Raw genomic sequence first — 21765 nt, forward strand, 5'->3', positions numbered from 1 at the left:
CATTTTGAAATGTTCAAATTATCTCAGTTCTACTCTGTAAAAAAAAAAAAAAAAAGTTGTCCGTTCACTTGTTGGCAAAACAAAAAGTCTTTTAATCAGTGTGTAATGTTGAAACCAAAGGATGTGTTGCTGACTGTCTGTATAATGTACTTATTTTCTTGCTTTTAGAAAGTCACTGGATAGGTGTCTCATCAAACAGTACCCCTGTGGAATCAGCAGAAGTCAGGTGCCCTCTCTCTCTCATCCAGCAGTCTTGTCACCTTTCCATGTCACCTCTGGCTGACGTCTGTTCACTGGACAACTGCACCACTGAAGCCTCCTCTCTGTGTCTTCACCTCTACCGTATTTCAAAAAGATTATAATTTTTTTTTACCTATTGACTCCCAACAGTCAGATACCCCACTCCTGGTACCAAAAATGTAGCCAGTGGGTTGAAAATAATCACCACAGGATACAAAAATATATTTTGGGGTTTTATTCTGATGGCTGTTTATAAAAACAAAAGAAAAAAACTAAAACAGTGGTCGATGGGGCTGTATATATGTTAAAAAGATGGTAAAATGTAAAATGGAAATGAAATAGAAAAATGAAATATGGTAGAGGCTAATGTCAAAAGAAAATACAAACAGGACATTAGCCTACCCATGCTTCAGAATACATCACCTTAATACATGCATATATCATTCACAGCATTTTATGCATTTAACACATGCTTAAATCACTCAAAGCTTTTTATGCATTTCTAACCAGGCTTTAAGGTCATGTACAACAGTTTAAAATAATACAGTTCTCATTACACATGCTCGTTTAATTGGAAAACACTCTGGGCTATAAATCATTAAATAAGATACTATTAATTCTAAATTTACATACCCAGTTCTTGCACGTGTGCACAAACATGGTCAAACTCCACTCATGCAATCCATATGCATCCTTCAAAAATAATCCATAACAAACTCTCAATTTTAACATATGACTCTTGTGAACACATATTTAATGCAATTTAACAACATTTTGTGTAGAATTTTATATTGACCCAAAGAATTATCAACCGATGAACAAAACCGGGGCTCTCTTTCTCAACATATGCTCTCACATTCTAACCAGCACACGTGTGTAACACAGCGGGTGTCGCAAAACTTTTAAAGTGGCCATGTCCAATTTATGACCAGAGTTAAATTACATGACATTTTTCCACTTGGCTACATTTTAATTAAATTCATTAATAGTAAATATATTTCGATGCCTCGACAAATTTATAAACAATTTCCATGTTTGTTAGTATTTTCACATTATTTTCGTGTAGAGAAGACAAACTCCTAGACATACTGGCCAAAGTGATCAGCAACAATTTGGACCGGACAGCTCCCATAATGAATTATTAAGTTCTACTTTATATGTGCTGATTTGAGAAAAAGGTGTTACTCTCTAGTAAAAAATGAGCGACATTAGTTAAGATGATCTTAAAAGCTTAAATGGCAACATTATCGGGGAACCCAGCCCCAATGTCTGTCCAATGCTGAAGTTTGCTAGCTGTATTACAGGAATGCATAGGAGAGATCATATTGGTAGAGCAATCAAGCAATAATTGTCAATTTGCATTTACAAAAACTGTGCAGATACAGTAGCTTTACCTGGATGATTAACATGGAGAACTGTGACAGAGCTTTGTCAAAAAAAATCACCAGTGAAAAGTCCTTCATCCTTGAATTCTTCTAGGAGTGTGATCCAGTGTTCAATTCCCTCCTTTCTTATCACTCCCCGCCAGCTTTCAATGCTCTGGTTTGCAGTGCTTGTCCCTGTAATGTAACTGCTTTCTACTGATCTGGTGTCCTCATCGTTTCTCCACAAATTCCGCTGTATATCTCTCGCCACCACATTCTCCATGCCCATGTCAGCTCGCACAAGCCTGGGGAACCCTTCAAAGCACTCAGTTGTTTCAGTGAAGTAGCCCCCAATAACTTGTGGGCCGCTGTTGGTGAAAGCTGCCCTTAACCAAATTATCTTATGTGAAAAGCCATCAATACAGCCATTCATGCATATTCCATAGGGCTTCAGTTTGTTGTATAAGTCTAAATGCCAAATTAAATTTGGTCTGTGCACAAAATACTGCCTCCATCTCAGGTGTCAAGTAAATGGGGTCAATCATAGAGAGAATGATCCTTGCTTCTATTCTGATACAAATACCTTGTTGCAAACACTTTGTATAGATCCACCGATATCCGTGATCTTTTCCAGATCACGATTTCTTAATTCATGGCCACAATATACAATTTATTTAATCATCATCAAAGCTTACAAATGCAACATGGGATCCATAAGATGTTGGTTAATGGAGAAAAATAAACTTGGGAGAAACTGTGGGGGCCAGCTTCCCTCTGGCTTACAGCATGAATATAATGCCAATATTAGTTTTTTTGTGTGTGTGTAGTGCAGTCATGGTTTATAATTAGTAAACTAAATAAGTGTTTAGAACCAATGTTTAAACAATGATTTTGTACGAACTGTAAGATTAATAGTAATGTCCATCCTGGATTAACTGCAGAAGTTCACATAGATGCATTGTCCTTTGTTATTTGGCTGATTTATGCTTTTGCTTGCAATTCATTGAGAAGTCTATGTATTACATTTTAAGAGTGTAGTCCATCATTAGAATAAGGTAATGCAGGCAGAGATCAGTGAGATGTATTGCAGTTCAGCTGGTAGGTAATTTTGGTGAGGTTCGATCCATCCGAAGTCCAAGGTTCAGGCAGTGGCACATGAAGTATCCCATGTCTTACGGTTGGAGGTGGCATCACTTGTGTATACGCAAGACAAAATGTGTCCCAAAATGATATTATTATTGTTATTATTTTTAAATGTCTCCCATGTAAATGTGTCTGTTGTGTGAAAGTCCACAACAGAGGACAGATTACAGAGGTGCAAGCGCAAAACAATCAATAAACAAGTAGATTTTTTTAGTTGCTGTAATAAAGGGGGAGAACAATATTACTGTCACGATCATGAAGGAAACAGAAGATGGTTAGAACCCAAACACAGATTTAATTTTCAGCAGGGTGATGATGAAAACAAAGACAGAAAACCATCAGCAAACTAAGTCATACTTGTCATTGATGAGACTAGACAATGAGGGTGAACATGTATATGTAAAGTCTTGGTGATGAGCTGAGAACAGGTGAAACTGATTAGAGTGGAGTGAGTTGGAGTGGATGATGGCTGGAGATGAGACCGATGAGGGCATGGCGTGACAATGTCGGGTTTTCCTGTCATCTTTCCATTATTTTAATCCTAGCATTGTTGCGCCTTTAGGAATAAATGCATAATAATATATATTTATAAATGAATTGTTGCCTGTGTTTTTGCCCATGTCCCATCAGGAACCCAACATTCAGAAATCACCCACCAACTGCCTCCTCAAAAATTTGGGTGAGAAAAATAACAATTGTACATACTGTAAAATAAAAAAAAATATAATATCACAAAATGTGAGCTCAAACAATGTGTAAAGCAATCATATTTCTAAAGTCACTCTGTCAAACAGAGATACCAGCGGAAGAAGTTTCAGAGGGAGGCAGCATCTCTCAAACCTCCATTCAGCTCATTGCAAAATCAGTGAGCTCCTAAGAGTGGCTTGAATGTGAGGTGGGATAACCGCCGATTATAGGCGACAAGTCACGTGAGGGGAGACACTGGCTCCGATTAGCGCTGATTCGTTCAATATGCTGTTAGTCAGTCAATGCGATATTGCATGCCTCTCATGCTCTCGTCCTCGCAACAGGTCTCCACAGATCGCTATGAATGGGACAAACTGATGTAAGCAGAGAAACTATTTGCACAGTAAACAGAAAATGGCACTTTCGGTCACATCCAAATCAAAATGAACTTGAAATGACTTGAAACATGAAATGGTGTGCTGGTGAGCCGCTTGAGCACTTGCTCTTAAATGTGGGAGCTTGTGCCTTCATGAAACCTGTAGAGTTTACCAAGAAGTAAATGACAAATTATCCAAAAATAAGATGACTATAAACATAATAAGCCAACAGTGTCAGGATCCTGTCAATTCGGTCATGTTTATTGTGTGGTGACAGGATCCTGGCATCCATGTTCTGTATTTGTGTTTTCATGTTCGGAGCATGGTGTCTGGGTCCTGACTCTTCAGCCTAGTTTGGTTTCTGTTCTGAGTCGGGATTCGGACACTCTTGCTCCTTGTCTCGTCTTTATGAGCGCATGGCTTTGGGTTCAGTTCTCTTGCCATGCGCTCTTCTGTCAATCTTGTGTGTTGTGTGAGTGCACATGGCTGTGTTTGATTCTTCATCACCATGTACACTCCTGTCTGTTTGGTCTTGTATGTTAGCACATGGTATTTGTCTTGCCATGTGCGTCCCTGACTCCACCTCCTTGTTCTTCTTGTCACTCTCCCTTGTTTAGTCCTTGTTATGTTAATTAGTTTCAGCTGCCCTTCATGTGCTTTCCTCTCTATATATTGTGCCCTCTTCCCTCATGTCTCTGCATGATCGTTATATGCATTTGTCTGCTTTTGAGATGCCGTGTTTGTTCCTGTTCTTCGGTCAGTCTTGCCTTGGTTTTGTTTTAGTTTGTTGGTTTCTCTCACTTATGAGAGTGTTTGTTTGTATTTTATTCTTTTAAATAAAAGCCTTAAACTTGCTTCTCTGCGTTTAGGTCCTTCCTCAATAATCTGTGACAAACAGATGAAATATACATTAAATATACTTGTTGCTGAATTCTTGTACATATAAGACAATGTAAAAATAATGACTATAATACAATGCATACTCTTGATGTGTCTTTGGTTTGACTTGATTTAATTAACTGTTAATATGAACTTAAAATATGAGTATTTCATGCTTATTTACAGTGTAAGTTAAAAGGTATATCATATGCCTTCCTGTACAGAAATCTGATAAATGGCAATTGAGATATATATAATAGTTATTTTTGTTTGATCATATATGTACAAAGCCTATTCAAATTCTATGATAGTAAATTTTGATTTAAGGAAAATGTGTGTAATATATCGGACAACAGGGAGGGAGGGTTACTTTTGAAATGTATTCCACTACAAATTACAGAATACATGCTGTAAAATTTAATTTGGAACGTATTTCATTAGATTACTCTAGGTCAGTACTGGTAGATTTTTTCACTTGTTTTGACTATAAAAACTCAGCCAGTACAGTAAGACAAAATACACATGTTAAAAATACATTCTCTAAAAAACCTAAATATCTTATGCAGTGTTGTTTCTAAAACAAGATAAATCTAATTGATCTTGTTTTAAGGATTTTTAGATATTTTTACAGGAAAACAATACAAATATTATCAAGAATACGATTTTTGCCCTAATATCAAAGTCTTACTAGAAAAAAAGAAATTATGATCCAACGTGAATTTTCTTGATAAAAAAAATCGTGCCTGGTAACATGTGCATGTAAAATGGCTAGAAATAACATTTTAACTTAGCATAAGGCTGACAATTTACACAAGGTTTATTTATATTTCTTCTGCTCCAAACTAACTTCAAACTTACTTCTCTGTCTGCTTGTATGAATGTAACACATCGTAAGAAAGTGTTTCACTGCTGTTCAAATGCACTTTGGATCGCATCATTTATATGTATAAATGTTTTCCATCTGAAAAGACTAAATATTAAATGAAACAAATGACAATTAAATGCAAAGTAATCTCTTCAGTAATCAAAATACTTTTTGAATGTAACTGTATTCTAATTACCAATTATTTAAATGGTAACTGTAGTGGAATACAGTTACTTATATTTTGTATTTTAAATACGTAATCCCGTTACATGTATTCCGTTACTCCCCAACCCTGTTTGTTAATATGTTGTTGCATTTCTACATAGGTATGCAACTTTTTACAGCATATATTTTTATGTAGGGATACTTTTGATATCATATGTTGTGATAAATCAGATTTCAGATTTGAATGAGTGTAACCTGAAAGCTTTATAAATGTCAACTGGAACTGAAATAGGAATTTACATTGGACTTGTAAAAAAACAAATCAAAACAAAAAAATGTGCAATGGCACTCTGCCTCCTCATTTTAAAAGTCCACCACATGCCATATATACAGAATATATCATATATATACAAACACACACACACCGATCAGCCACAACATTAAAACCACCTGCCTAATATTGTGTAGGTCCTACTCGTGCCGCCAAAACAGCGCCAACCCGCATCTCAGAATGGCACTCTGAGATGCTATTCTTCTCACCACAATTGTACAGAGCAGTTATCTGAGTTACCGAAGGCTTTGTCAGTTCGAACCAGTCTGGCCACCTCTGTTGACCTCTCTCATCAACAAGGCATTTCTGTCCACAGAACTGCTGCTCACTGGATGTTTTTTTGTTTGTTTTTGGCACCATTCTGAGTAAATTCTAGAGACTGTTGTGCGTGAAAATCCCAGGAGATCTGCAGTTACAGAAATACTCAAACCAGCCCATCTGGCACCAACAATCATGCCACGGTCCAAATCATTGAGATCACATTTTTTTCCCATTCTGATGGTTGATGTGAACATTAACTGAAGCTCCTGACCCATATCTGAATGATTTTATGCACTGCACTGCTGCTACACGATTGGCTGATTAGATAACCGCATGGATGATTGTTGGTGCCAGACGGGCTGGTTTGAGTATTTCTGTAACTGCTGATCTCCTTGGATTTTCATGCACAACTGTCTCTAGAATTTACTCAGAATGGTACCAATAACAAAAACAAACAAACAAAAAAAAAACATCCAGTGAGCATCAGTTCTGTGGACGGAAATGCCTTGTTGATGAGAGAGGTCAACAGAGAATGGTTCAAACTGACAAAGTCTACGGTACCTCAGATAAACACTCCGTACCTTTGTGTTGGCACTGTTTTGGCGGCACAAGGGGGACCTACACAATATAAGGCAGGTGGTTTTAATGTTGTCGCTGATCAGTGTATATACTATATATATATATATATATATATATATATATATATATATATATATATATACATACATACACTCTATATTGTAAACTCTATGATTTGAATCAGACCTATTTTTGAAACAAATAAACTGTAAAGACACTTTCAGATGCATGGCATTTCATCTCTCCCCATCTCTCTGGATGCCAAATGAGAAATGCTAATGCTAATAAAAGTACATAATACAAATTCAAAAAACTCCTGATGGAGTGGGCAGGAGAGAGAGGAGGTGTGTAGTAACTATTCCCCATTTGGCGGCGTGTAATGAGGTGCACCTGAAGTCAATGAAGAGCCTCATCACCGCTGTCTTTAAAAATTGAGCGCGCCTCTCCTTGGGAAACTGGTCTCTCCCCGCTGGCATTTTCGTAGGTCCAGGAACGGAGTGGGGAGGGTCCAGCGCAAATTAGATGCATTGCCGAACCCGCACCCTGGATCTCTGGTGCGAATTAGATGCAATGCCAGGAGATTGGAGCATGAATCGTGGCCAACAGGCCAGGAAGCTGGGCCACCATTCCCCTCAAGCGCCGAGGCCCATGGGAAGCCAGGCCGCTCTAGTAAAGCAGCCACCCCTCGCGCCCGGACACAGGAGAAAGTGACTACACAAATGTAGTCATGCAATTTTGCCATTTTACAAATGCTATCCACATGTAGTAAGAGATCAGACCAGTTATATTTGTGAATCAGCATCACAGAAATGTCTCAAAGTTATCACTTCACCTTAAGTGCATTCATATATATTTGTGATGCCATCTACAAAAACAATTTAAGAAACTTAAAGAAACTTTGCAGCACTAATCCAATTGAATATGAAATGGTTTGTATTTGTGTATTTTGATGCATTTGATGGACAAAACCCTTCAAAAGACATTGTGACACATGACTATATTACACACAGAGTGATAATTCAAATAATAATTGAAAAAATGTATTTGATTTGGTTGGATTTTCAATGTAAAGTTCCTCCAAATGCTTCTTAGTTTTGACGTAGAATCCGTCACAGTTGACAGAATATTAACTTTTGGAAGGCAGAGTTTACATTGCATTAGGGATGTGCTGAATGACTAATTTCACTGATGTTTAAACAGAATTTTTGAAGTTGACTAGTCTAAAAAGAAACCAACCTTCAGAAAACAGTCAAAAAAATTTGTTAATGCGACCCATTTAAAATACTTAATCTATTCCAAATCCGAAGCAAAATTCAAATGAAAAGGGGCATTTATCTGCGACGTGCTCACCTTGCATTATGATCATTGCACAATAAATATATAACATGACACGCATTCACTGAATCAATGTTAGTGAATATTTAACAGGAATATTTATTGAAAACAATTGAATGAATAGTGCAGGACCAATAGGGCAACACAGCCTGTTCAAAACGGAATTCACCACATAAAAGTTACTTAATATATTAAAACAGTCAGGACATTGTTGAAAATAATTAACATGTAGACTAAGCCAAATCTACGAGGGAAAAAAATGCACTGAAAAGTTGCACGTATTTCACGACGTGCAGTCGTGCATTAGCCATTGATCTAATATGACAGCTGTTCAGTAAAGAACGTTAACCAATAACAGTTACGATGTAAAAAAAATACAATCAAAATAGCCATAGGATAGAAAAAATAGGCCTGTGATGTAGCCTACAATAAATCGAATGTATTCTAAACATGACATGCACACAGAATAAAAGATAGTTTAACCCATTAAGCTGTCGGCACCTCGTTGAAAATAAACAGTAATTTTCTAGGCTACTTAATCAAAAGCATACACTTTTTGATGAGCAAAATTAACATCCTGGTTACTTTCATAACCTCCGTTCCCTTATGGAGGGAACGAGACGTTGTGTTGATGTAGTGACACTAGGGGTCACTCTTGGGAGCCCCAAACACCTCTGCTTTTTGAAAAAAGGCCAATGGGAATTGGCGAGTGCAATTTGCATGCCACTCCCCCGGACGTACGAGTATAAAAGGAGCTGGTATGCAACCACTCACTCAGGTTTTGTGCTGAGGAGCCAAGACAAGGTCCTGGCCATTTCAGTGGGTAGTTCAGTGTTGTGGCAAGAGGGACACAACGTCTCGTTCCCTCCATCCGGGAATGGAGGTTACGAATGTAACCAGGACATTTCCTATCTGTCACTCACTCGACGTTGTGTCGATGTAGTGACACTAGGGGTCCCTATACAAAATGCCACAACTAACTGAACTGTGTTATGTGGACTGGCGGTGCGAGACGGGCAGACCGCTGTGTGCCTCATAGCCAGTGCACCAGGCCGTCACGTAACCTCCCCCAACACTCTTATGAGCATCTAATGGTCCTTAGGGAACAAGTCGACTGCCCAACAAATAGGGACAGGCTAATCCAGCTGTGGCCTCTTTTCCTCTTTTATTCTCCCCAAAAAGAGTGGAATTTGTTAACCGACTGGAGGCCGTAAATGTCTATGTCAGGGGGGTGTCACTCCCAAGGGGAAGACACCGCGGAGACCACACCCCACCCAGAGAAAAAAAGGGGAGGGGGGGGGGTATTTTGAGTGGAAATACATCACATGGTCTTACCGAGTCTTGTCGGAAGTATGTCATGTGGAGAAGTCCCATGGTAGGTAGGAGTTTCTACAAACATGGTGACCGGGGCAGAGGAAGACGCAGTTTACCGACAGGGAAACGATTTAGCAGAAGATATCACATGGGGTCACTTACGGGGAACCACCACATGTGGAGCACCTACCTCAGTACAGGGCCTAATTAGCACATGTACTGGGCCGGCAGCGAGTTTCTCCGCAAACTCGTCTGCCACAGAGCTAAGGAGGAAAGTCATCCAGGGATCACAACTTGTGAACACGACCGGGAGTCAAAAGTGCACGTCTTCACCTCATGGGAGGGGAAAGGCGCTATGCGCAAGCGGTACACCTGCCCAGCTGTCCCAGAACTTACCTGTTCGGACCTGACAACACATGGGACGAAACTGGCTCAACCCGGAGAGTATAGAACCTCGCAAAGGTGTTGGGTGTTGCCCAGCCCGCTGCTCTGCATATATCTGCCAAAGAGGTGCTACTGGTCAGAGCCCAGGAGGCCGCTACACTCCTAGTAGAGTGGGCTCGTAGCCCCACGGGGGTGGCACGTTCTGGGTGTGATATGCCATCACGATGGCGTCAACGACCCAGTGGGCGATCCTCTGTTTGGAGACAGCGCTTCCTTTCTGCTGTCCACCAAAGCAGACAAAGAGCTGCTCGGAGCTTCTAAAGCTCTGCGTGTGATCCAAATAGATGCATAAGCACGAACTGGACACAGCAATGCCAAGCCTGGGTCTGACTCCTCCTGGGGCAGCGCTTGCAGGTTCACCACCTGATCCCTAAACAGGATCGTGGGAACCTTGGGCACATAGCCTGGCTGGGGTCTCAGGATCATGTGAGAGTAACCCGGACCGAACTCCAGGCACAATTCGCTGACAGAGAATGCCTGCAGGTCCCATACCCTCTTGATGGAAAGTGAGCGCAGTCAGGAGGGCAGTCTTCAAAAAGAGTGCCTTAAGCTCAACTGACTCCAGAGGCTCAAAGGGAGCACCCTGTAGACCACGCAGGACTATAGAGAGGTCCCACGAGGGCATGAGGCGTGGTCTGGAGGGATTCAACCTCCTAGGGCCTCTCAGGAACCTGATGATCAAGTCATGCTTCCCCCAAATACTTACCATCCACTGCCTCGTGATGTGCCGAAATGGCGGCTACATACACCTTCAAGGTGGAGGGGGACAGCCGCCCCTCCAGCCTCTCCTGCAGGAAGGAAAGCACCGAACCGACTGTGCATCTCTGGGGGTCTTCGCCTCGGGAAGAACACCACTTAGCGAACAGACGCCACTTCAAGACATACAGGCGCCTTGTAGAGGGAGCCAGATGGTGCCCCGTCCCTGAGAAAGAAGGTCCTTCCTCAGGGGAATTCACCAGGGGGGGTTGTCGTGAGGAGCGTGAGGTCCGAGAACCACGTCTGGGTGGGCCAGTAGGGTGCTACTAGGATGATCTGCTCCTCGTCCTCCCTGACCTGGCACAGGCACCACTTGGCCGCCCCACAATCAAGGGTAGTGAGAGCGGGTAAGCTGAAAGATTGGGACCGGGTAGTAAAAGGTGCCCCCCACGATCTTGTCAGCTCCTCATGCACTTCCGGTAAGAAAGGAACCGGGGCGGGGCACGGCCGAAATGAAACTTTGTATCTGCTCCAGATATCCTCTTTTTTATATAATATTTGTAATATTAATTATATTTAAAATATGTAACATTAATATTACAGTAATTTAAATGCTGCCTCTGTAAAAATTTAAAGCCAAATGTAAATGTGTAAAAATGATGATCAGTTTAATGGGGGGAAATATTAACCGACTAGTAATCCCAATGTCGTCTAGCAGCATAAGAACCGTTTAGTCGACTAGTCTCGCACATCCCTACATTGCACAGTGATGTTTTTGCCCTGTGTCTCCTGAAAAATGAAATGATCTCTATAGATCCTGTGGTAAAATGCTGAGGTAGACTGCTCCATCTTCACCTGGCTAGTAGCGAGTATCAGTCCTGAGTGCGATAAACACAACCCTTTCCCTCCCCCTCTCTTCAGAAAACACCCGAAGATTTACTAAACATATATCAGTGGTGTGCTGATTTAGAATGACAAATGTAAAAGACTGAAAAAAGAAAATAATTAGGATGATCAATACATTAACATTTTTGCCTTGTTAATATGTAATCATGTAATCCATAAAAAAGTAATTTAAATCAAATTATGAGTATTTTAAAATGTAATTTAATCCAATTACAAGTACTTGATTTTTTGTAATATGATTAAGCAATCCAGATTACATGTTATCTGTTACTACCCAGCACTATATATATATATATATATATATATATATATATTATATTTATATATACAGTATACACACACAGTTCTGGGTAAATTTTTTAGGAATTATAATCCGATACTGATTACAAATTACATGACTAAAATGGTAATCGGTAATGCATTCTCTTAGATTACAGGTTTTTGTTTTTTTGGTAATATAACTTGATTACTTTCGGATTACCTTTTACCTAACTTTTTTATTTGATGTCAAATGCATTTTAGTAGGATAATCTTGTACCATTTTAACATAATTTTGAATCAAAATTGATATGATTTTTTGTGTTTTACTCACCATTTGTCTGCTCATGAGTGAAATAACAATGCCACTTAAAGGGTCATGAAACACAAAAACACATTTTAACTGACAAGAATAATTCACACCATCAACATACCCATTTAGAACAATGCTAACAAGCTTTTCTTATGGGAGAGTTTCTAGAATTAACAAATGTAACAAATGTGGTCTTACTCCAATAATTTAATCATTACAAATGGTAATCAGACAAAATGATGCAATGTTTTCTATATTACAAACCCATACATCAGTAGAAACCCTGAATCCATTTTTTTTTAAACCTTTAAACAATCTGATTCAATCACAGTGGTGAGTAATTGACAATCTGAATGTGAGGTAAAATATCTGACCAGTTATATTTGGAAATCAATATCACATGGGTGTTAGGGTTCACCCACCTCAAAAATCCCAATTTCACCCCTGATTATAGTCACCTGGCTAGTGGCTATGGTATCAGGTCTGTATGTACCATTCCACAACCCTCCCTCTCTCTTCCAAAAACACTCAAAGACTTACCAAACTTATATCAGTGGTAGACTGATTTCTTTATTTTTTTTTTTTATTTTTTTTTTTTTTTAAAAAGAAGAGTTAGGGGAAATCAATACATTCTGCATAATTTACTGACATTGCCTGATTAATATGTAATCAAACAATCCATACAAAATGAACTGTTGTTTAAATATGTAATTTGATAGATTACATATAATCCATTATTACCCAGCACTGTTTTTTATATACAGTATATTTACAATGATCAGCCACAACATTAAAACCACTGACTGGTGAAGTAAATAACATTGATTATCTTGTTACAATGGCACCTGTCAAGGGGTGGGATATATTAGGCAGCAAGTGAACAGTCAGTTTTTGAATTTATTGTGCTGGAATCAGGAAAAATGGGCAAGCGTAAGGATCTGAGCGACTTTGACAAGGGCCAAATTGTGATGGCTAGACGACTGGGTCAGAGCATCTCCAAAAAGGCAGGTCTTGTGGGGTGTTCCCAGTATGCAGTGGCTAGTACCTACCAAAAGTGGTCCAAGGAAGGACAACCAGTGAAATGGTTACAGGGTCATGGGCGCCCAAGGTTCATTGATGCGTGTGGGGAGTGAACGTTAGCCCGTCTGGTCCAATCCCACAGAAGAGCTACTGTCGCACAAATTGCTGAAAAACTTAATGCTGGCCATGACAGAAAGGTGTCAGAACACACAGTGCATTGCAACTTGCTGCGTATGGGGCTATGTAGCCGCAGACTGGTCAGATTGCCCATGCTGACCCCTGTCCACCGCCGAAATCGCCTACAATGGGCACGTGAGCGTCAGAACTGGACCATGGAGCAATGGAATAAGGTGGCCTGGTCTGATGAATCACGTTTTCTTTTAGATCATGTGGATGGCCAGGTGCGTGTGCATCATTTACCTGGGACAGAGACAGCAGCAGGATGCACTATGGGAAGAAGGCAGGCCAGCAGAGGCAGTGTGATGCTCTGGGCAATATTCTGCTGGCAAACCTTGGGTCCTGGCATTCGTGTGGATGTTACTTTCACACGTACCTCCTTACTAAAGATGGTTGCAGACCACGTACACCCCTTCAGTGCAACAGTATTCCCTGATGGCAGTGGCCTCTTTCAGTAGGATAATGTGCCCTGCCACACTGCAAAAATTGTTCAGGAATGGTTTGAGGAACATGACAAAGAGTACAAGGTGTTGACTTGGCCTCCAAATTCTCCAGATCTCAATCCGATTGAACATCAATGGAATGTGCTGGACCAACCATGGAGGCCCCACCTTGCAACTTACAGAAAGTAAAGTATCTGCTGCTAACATCTTGGTGCCAGATACCACAGGACACCTTCAGAGGTCTTGCGGAGTCCATGCCTCGACGGGTCAGAGCTGTTTTGGCAGCATGAGTGGGACCTACACAATATTAGGCAGGTGGTTTTAATGTTGTGGCTGATCGGTGTGTATATATACTATGGACCTTATTCTCCAGGGAGGCGCAGCTGGCGGCATAACAACTTCCCGCTGCCAGCCTCCTTAACTATCAACACCTAAAGAAGGCCATCCAGCAACGGGTCGGTCGTAGCCCCGAACAGAGCCATCAGCTCTTCCGGTCATTGAGTTTCGGGAAGCACGGCCGCCTGTTTGGTTTTGCCCAAAAGCTCCGGGATGCCTACCAGAAATGGTTGCTGGTGGAGGGAACCCACGGCGCCGTGGATGTTGTTGACCTGGTGGTACTGGAGCAGTTTGTCACCTAGCTTCCGCAAGGTATGTCCGAGTGGGTCCAGTGCCACTGCCCGGTGTCGTTGGAGGAGGCCGTCCAGCTGGTATAGGACTACATGGATGCAGCGATCCAGATTTTTTTCTTTTCCCTCTTCTCTCACTGCTCTCTCTCCAACCCCTGTGTCTTATGTTCGTTACCCCTCCCCCCCACCCCATCCCTCCCAGCCCAGTTCCGGCTCCCCGGAAGTGGGGAGGAGCCATGCCCAAACCCCATCCCCGGTCCATGGGATCCCTCCCCTTGTTTGCCCCTCCTACTCCCCCTGTGTTCCTCCGCTATCCCCCCCAGGTTGACGAGACCGCCCCCACGAGAAGCCAGACATAGTCAGGATCGTTGTCTGGTGATGGAGGTGGAGACACTGGTCCAGATCTCTGATGCTCCACAGGCCACCCCCAATCAGGCAGGGGTGTATCAGATACCAGTAAGAGTAAAAGGGGATACACATCAAGCTTTGGTGGATACGGGTTGTTCTCAAACCTCTATCCACTAATTCTTGGTGCAAAGCGGCCATTGGATAGGAATAAACAGGTAAGGGTGAGGTGTGTGCATGGTGACATTCACAAGTATCCAGTGGTTACCATTTAAATACGATTCAGGGGAAAATGGCATAGAATCGAGGCTGCGGTTAATTCCCGCCTCACCCAACCACTAATTCTGGGAATCAATTGAGGGTAATGTGTGTGGATGTGGATAGTCCTGCAAAATAGTGTCACGGTGTGTGACGTGCGATGCTATGGCAGGGGAGGCAGTGCCAGGGCCGTCGACGTCTGCTCCGCATCATGATGATGCAGATGGGGGAATTCCCGTACTCAGGGGCTTCCCTGAGGGGGATTTCCCTCTGGAGCAGTCGCGTGATGAGTCCCTCAAGCACGCCTTTGACCAGGTGAAAGTAATTGATGGGCAACAGCTCCAGCCTAATGTTGACCTCACATACCCATAGTTTTCTATTATTAAAGAGCGGTTGTATCGAGTGATGCAGGACACTCAGACCAAAGAGAATACAACGCAGCTATTAGTACCAAATAGCCACCGGGAAACACTTTTCCAGGCAGCTCATTATAACCCAATGGCTGGCCACTTAGCTCACGAAAAGACTTTGAACCGCATAATGGCCTGTTTGTTTTGGCCGGGCATTCACGGCGATGTACACAAATGGTGTGCTGCATGCTGTGAATGTCAGTTGGTGAATCCGCCAGCCACCCCAAAAGCGCCATTGCGCCCTCTGCCGTTGATCGAGGTCCCCTTCGAGAGAATTGCCATGGACCTCATTGGACCATTACAGCGTACTGCAAGTGGGCATCGCTTTGTACTAGTTCTGGTGGACTATACAACACGATATCCGGAAGGAGTGCCTCTTTGCAACATCTCAGCATGTAGTGTTGTGGAGGTACTCTTCAAAATTATCTCCCGAGTGGGGATTCCAAAGGAAATCCTCACTGACCAAGGCACAACATTCATGTCACGTACACTACACGAACTGTATGAATTATTAGGTATTGAGTCAATTCACACCAGTGTTTATCACCCGCAAACTGATGTGTTGGTCGAACGATTTAATAAGACCTTGAAAAACATGATTCGTAAGTTCGTACATGAAGATGCTAAAAATTGGGATAAGTGGCTCGAACCCCTGTTGATTGCAGTACGAGAGGTCCCGCAAGCCTCCACAGGGTTTCCCCCATTTGAGCTACTGTATGGGCGTCGGCCATGCGGCGTGCTCGACGTCAAATGGGAAGCTTGGGAGGAAGGACCTTCGAATAGCAAAAACCAAATTCAATTCATTCTCAACCTTAGAGCAAAACTCCACACTTTGGGGCAGGTAACATAGGAGAATTTGCTCCAAGCACAAGAACATCAATGCCAACTGTACGACAGGGGCACTCGACTATGGGAATTCGCACAGGGAGATAAAATGGTTGTATTGCTGCCCACTTCAAGCTCCAAATTACTTGCCAAGTGGCAAGGACCCTTTGAGGTCACACGACGAGTTGGAGATCTTGATTACGAGGTTAGGCAAACGGATAGGAGAGGGGCACATCAAATCTACCACCTCAACCTCCTCAAACCATGGAGGGAGGCGGTGCCTGTGGCCTTGGTGAGAGTAGTTCCGGAGAGGGCAGAGCTCGGGCCGGGCAAGTTCATTCACCCCAGTCCTCTGTGGAGACCATCTCTCACTGTCGCAGCTTACATACATTGCCCGGTTGCAAGCGGAATTCGCGGATGTATTTTCACCCCTTCCCGGTCACACAAACCTTATAGAGCACCATATTGAGACCACCTCAGGGGTGGTGGTTCATAAACGCCCCTATCATCTTCCTGAACACAAGAAAAAGATGTTCAGGAAGAATTAGAGGCAATACTTGAAATGGGCATAATACAAGAGTCGCACAGCAGTTGGGCAAGCCCGGTAGTTCTGGTACCGAAGAGCAACGGCTCGGGCTGGTTCTGTGTTGACTACTGGAAAGTGAAAGCGGTGTCCAAATTTGACGCTTATCCAATGCCGCGAATTGACGAGTTACTCGATCGGTTGGGTGCGGCTCAATTTTACTCGATGCTGGACTTAACAAAAGGTTATTGGCAGATCCCTTTAACTCCAATATCTCAAGAAAAACTGCTTTTTCCACAGCGTTCGGATTACACCACTTCAGTTTGTTTGGAGCCCCGGACACCTTTCAGCACCTCATGGACAAGATCCTTAGACCACACACAGCATATGCCGCCACATATCTAGACGATATTATCATTTATAGTAATGATTGACGGCGGCATATGCAACATCTGAGGGCTGTCCTGAGAGCGCTGCGGCAGGCGGGACTCATGGCCAACCTGAAGAAGTGTGCAATTGGACGGGTTGAATTTAGGCATCTAGGGTTCCACTTGGGTCATGGACAGGTGCGTCCACAGGTTAATAAAACCGCAGCGATCCCAGCTTGCCCGACGCCCAAGACCAAAAAGGAGGTAAAGCAGTTTTTGGAGCTGGCCACTACCGGAGGTTTGTGCCTAGTTATTCTGATGTCACCAGCCCGCTGACTGACCTTACTAAAAAGGGGGCTCCCAATCCAGTCCAGTAGACAGAGCCGTGCCGACAGGCTTTCCTTAAGGTAAAGTCCGCACTTTGTGGGGGGCCACTGTCAAATGCACCTGACTTCTTTCTCCCCTTTATTCTGCAGATGGACGCATCTGACAGGGGGCTGGGGGTGGTGCTCTCACAGGAGGTGGGAGGGGAGGAAGGGCTGGTACTGTTTATTAGTTGCAAGCTCTCCTTCAGGGAGACAAAGTACAGTACCATTGAGAAGGAGTGTCCTGCGATTAAGTGGGCTGTTCTTACTCTCTCCTACTACCTGCTGGTGCGGGCCTTACCCTCTATTCCGATCACGCTCCTCTGCAGTGTCTCCACCGCATGAAGGATACTAATGCACGGATCACCCGTTGGTATCTGGCTCTTCAGCCCTTTAAGTTCGAGGTGATCCACAGATCAGGGGGCGCAGATGGTTGCGGCTGACTTTCTCTCCAGAAATGGTGGGGGGCGGGAGGGGGGAGTAGGCAGGTGGGGGTATGTGGCATGGGGGGGCATGGTCACCTGTCTGTCTGCGGGAGAGGGAAAGCAGTAAGGCTCATCACCTGGGCTGTAATTACTCTAACACCTGTCTCTCATTATAGTGATGGTGGAGGGAGACCTGGTAAGGCTTGCCAGAGTGGCAGAGGAGAGAGAGAGAGTGGCTCAGAGCAGTGGTGGATGAGAGACCCGCAGCTAAAGCTAGAGACTGTGTTCATTTAAAGCCCTATTTGAGCTGGCTGCTAAGAACCATTTCTTTGTTTTTACCTTGTGAAGCTAAAGTGTGTGTGAATAAACACTCAACTGTTCGCTGTCTCCTGACTCCTCCATTGCCCTCGAACTTAGCCTTATCACTATATATGTGTGTGTGTGTGTGTACAGTATATAGTACTTAATAATATTGTTTCACATGCTCTTAATTTAAAAATAGAAACAAAATATTGGTTTTTACTGATGTATGGGTTTGTAATGTGGAACACATCCCATCGTTTTGTCTGACTCCAGTATAGTTTAGTGCTGCCACCCAGTGGTGTTGATTTTCACACATCTTGTCTTATCTCAACTGTTTACGCATGTCTAGGTCCTTTATAGCTCAAGTCCATATATAAACCAGCTATAGGAATCTAAGGGTTGACAATAACAATTTTATAATACATACACCATATACAGTCATGTTCACAATGGTAAAATAAAACATACCAATTTATGTACATTTCAAAGATTATTGGGCAAACATACCATCACAAGCTGGAAGTCATTAATTCTACATCACCTGAGTACCCGAGGACCAGCACGTTTTGAGGAAGCTATTCATTGATGGTAGAAGTTCATGCTGTTTTAGGTCAGTTTCCCTTATAATGGTTAATGCAAGGTTTAAAGTAAGTCCATGCCCTATACATCTGTGTATTGTATAGTCCAGTGTATTTTAGCCTGTACATTAACCCCATGTGGCAGTATTAAAGGGGTGGAAAAAAATGGTCAATATGAATGACAAATATGTGATATTTCACATTGGCCTATTTCATATTCCCCTCTATAAATTCAACAAAATTTGCTATATAAGTGTACACTGTGTAAAGCTCCGGATTGCAGTTTAACGAATCATATCCAAAACTGACCAACCCTAGAAGCTTCCACTCTGGCGAGACCTGTCCATGTGGAAGAGTGAAACTGGACTCTGAGGAGATTGGCGGGAGGATCAGAACCCCTCCAGTGTCAGCTGGGCAAATGTTTGACTGATTGCCCTGTCGCCCGCACAGCATGTTTTCAGATACGCTGATTGGAACACCATGATTGGCATACTGCTGCTCGCAGTGAACAAGATCACCTAGCATCACATGGCCCACACGACTTCTCTCAACATCTCCAGCCTTCTGGTAAGGTATCAGGGACCAGCCCGTTACTATTGCCAGTCTGGATTCTTCTACTATATCGTGAGCATCTGGTAGGCAGATCGGGAACACATAATTATCAATACGAGCCTTGTCCAGGAGCTTCAGTATGGCCACATCTGAATCCAGCACTAGGGGATCATAGTTAGGATGCAGAATGGTAGAAGATACCTGGCCAATCAACGATACAGTATGTGCAGTGATTAGCAGAATATACAGCTCTATAATGTTTAAAAAAAAAAAAAAAAAAAAAAGGTCTGTCTTACTCCTTTATTGAAAAAAAAGCTACACAATATTTACTACTAGTGAAAGTTTTGGACACACTTAACTGAATTTATATTTTCTCTAAAAACCACTTAAAGGCAGTTACACGTCTTATGCTTAAAAGTGTCCTGGTTACTTGCGTAACCTCCGTTCCCTGATGGAGGGAACGAGACGTTGTGTCGATGTAGTGACACTTGGGGTCACTCTTGGGAGCCCGAGACACCTCTGGTCTTTGATAAAAGGCCAATGAAAATTGGCGAGTGGTATTTGCATGCCACTCCCCAGGACATACGGGTATAAAAGGAGCTGGTATGCAAGCACTGATTCAGGTTTTATGCTGAGGAGCCAAGGCAAGGTCCGGCCATTTCAGCGGGTAGTTCAGCGTTGTTGCAGGAGGGACACAACGTCTCGTTCCCTCCATCAGGGAACGGAGGCTACGCAAGTAACCAGGACATTCCCTATCTGTCACTCACTCAACGTTTGTCGATGTAGTGACACTAGGGGTCCCTATACAAAATGCCACAACTGGCTGAACTGTGTTACGTGAACTGGCGGTGTGTGACGGTCAGACCACTGTGTGCCTTCGTAGCCAGCACACTAGGCCAACACAGGCCATCTTTGACAACCATGTGGAGAGTCTCAAGGTAGATCCTACCCAACAGGGAGGACTTACTACAAACATGGAGACTGGGGCAGAGGGGCTCTGCCCAAGGAAGACGCAGTTTGCCAACAGGGAAACGAATTAGCGGAAGATATACATCACATGGGGTTACCTTACAGGGACTGGCCAAAAGGGAGGACCTTGTTCTGATACGCCTGACCCTCGAATGCAAACTGCAGGAAGGGTCTGTGTCGAGGTAGAATCAAGACGTGGAAGTACCGTCCTTCAGGTCTACAGCCGCGAACCAATCTTGATGCCGGACGCTCGCCAGAATGCATTTTTGCGTCAGCATCTTGAACGAGAGTCTGTGTAAAGTACTCGCAGGTCCAAGATTGGCCGCAACCCACCACCTTTTTTCGGTACAATGAAGTAGGGGCTGTAAAACCCCTTCTTCATCTCGGCCGGAGGGATAGGTTCTATCGCGCCCTTCCGTAGGAGGGTAGCGATCTCCGCACGCAAGGTAGCAGCATTTTCGTCCTTCACCAAGGTGAAGTGGATACTGCTGAACCTGGGCGGGTGCCTGGCGAACTGACTCATGTGGCCGAGTCGGACGGTCCAGACCAACCATCGCGACGGATTGGAAAGTGCAAGCCACGCATCCAAGTTCTGCGCAAGGGGAACCAAGGTGACAATGTCGTCGGACGTACCGGCAGGTGGGGCCTCGCGGCGGGCGAATCTAGGGACATCGAAGCACTTACCTGGCTCCTTGTGACCACCCCCGGAACAGTCTGGGATGGGGGAGGAAGAGACCTGTCCTTCTGACCCGTGGAGACCGTCACATCGGGGGTGGATGTGTGCCACAGCTGGGCACTCAGGGGTGGGGAGACCACCGCTGGAGCACCAATCCTGCAAGGAAAAACCCATGGATGGTAGTCGTGATGACGACCTTGCACACTGGGTATGTGACCCAGGGAAGAAGGTAACCACTCTTTTGCTGGGTACCGCAGCCACTTGGGCATGCGGCGAAATCAAACAAAAAGGCAACAAAAGATTCTCCACCCGGTCCTCCACTGGGGGATGGAGTGGTCTTCTTACCAGCTCCAGATAAGTGGGTTTCTTCGACCCTGGATCGCCCGTCTCAGGGGCGCTTTGACGACCTCCATGGGTTCTTAGCGGCCGACTGTGAGACGGGTGGCGTCTGCTTCCTGCAGTGGGCTCCACACTGGGGCCGGTCTGAAGGGGCGGGCTGCGGCGGAGCCGGTGCAGTCACCGCAGGGGGATGCCCTCGGCGATGAGCAGACGAGGTGCGGGATCTTGAGCCGTGCCGGGGCAGGATATGCCAGATCTGGGGCGGAACTACCCTCGTGCAGTTCTTTTAGCGCCTTGGCTTGGTGGACCTGCAGGAGAGCCATGACGTGCAGGGCAGAGGCGGCTTGTCCAGCAGCGCTGTAGGCTTTAGCCGTCAGGGACAACGTGAACCTACAGGGCTTGGATG

General features: G+C 43.8%; 1 protein-coding gene across 3 annotated transcripts in view; it reads right to left on the reverse strand.

Moving 5' to 3' along the window:
• Nucleotides 1-460: 460 nt before the first annotated feature.
• Nucleotides 461-21765, reverse strand: part of pamr1b (peptidase domain containing associated with muscle regeneration 1b) — a 143798-nt gene continuing 122493 nt past the window's right edge. For 2 of the 3 annotated variants that reach the window (XM_051692034.1, XM_051692032.1), the window contains one exon: nucleotides 14711-19576. In XM_051692034.1, the coding sequence (XP_051547994.1) occupies nucleotides 19031-19576 (546 nt within the window). In that variant the 3' untranslated portion in view covers nucleotides 14711-19030. Of the gene's footprint in view, nucleotides 4697-14710; nucleotides 19577-21765 lie in introns of those variants that run through there. The other variant, XM_051692035.1, reaches the window with a different exon arrangement.

This window comes from Myxocyprinus asiaticus, chromosome 48 (genome assembly GCF_019703515.2).
Source record: "Myxocyprinus asiaticus isolate MX2 ecotype Aquarium Trade chromosome 48, UBuf_Myxa_2, whole genome shotgun sequence".
Classification (NCBI taxonomy): domain Eukaryota; kingdom Metazoa; phylum Chordata; class Actinopteri; order Cypriniformes; family Catostomidae; genus Myxocyprinus; species Myxocyprinus asiaticus.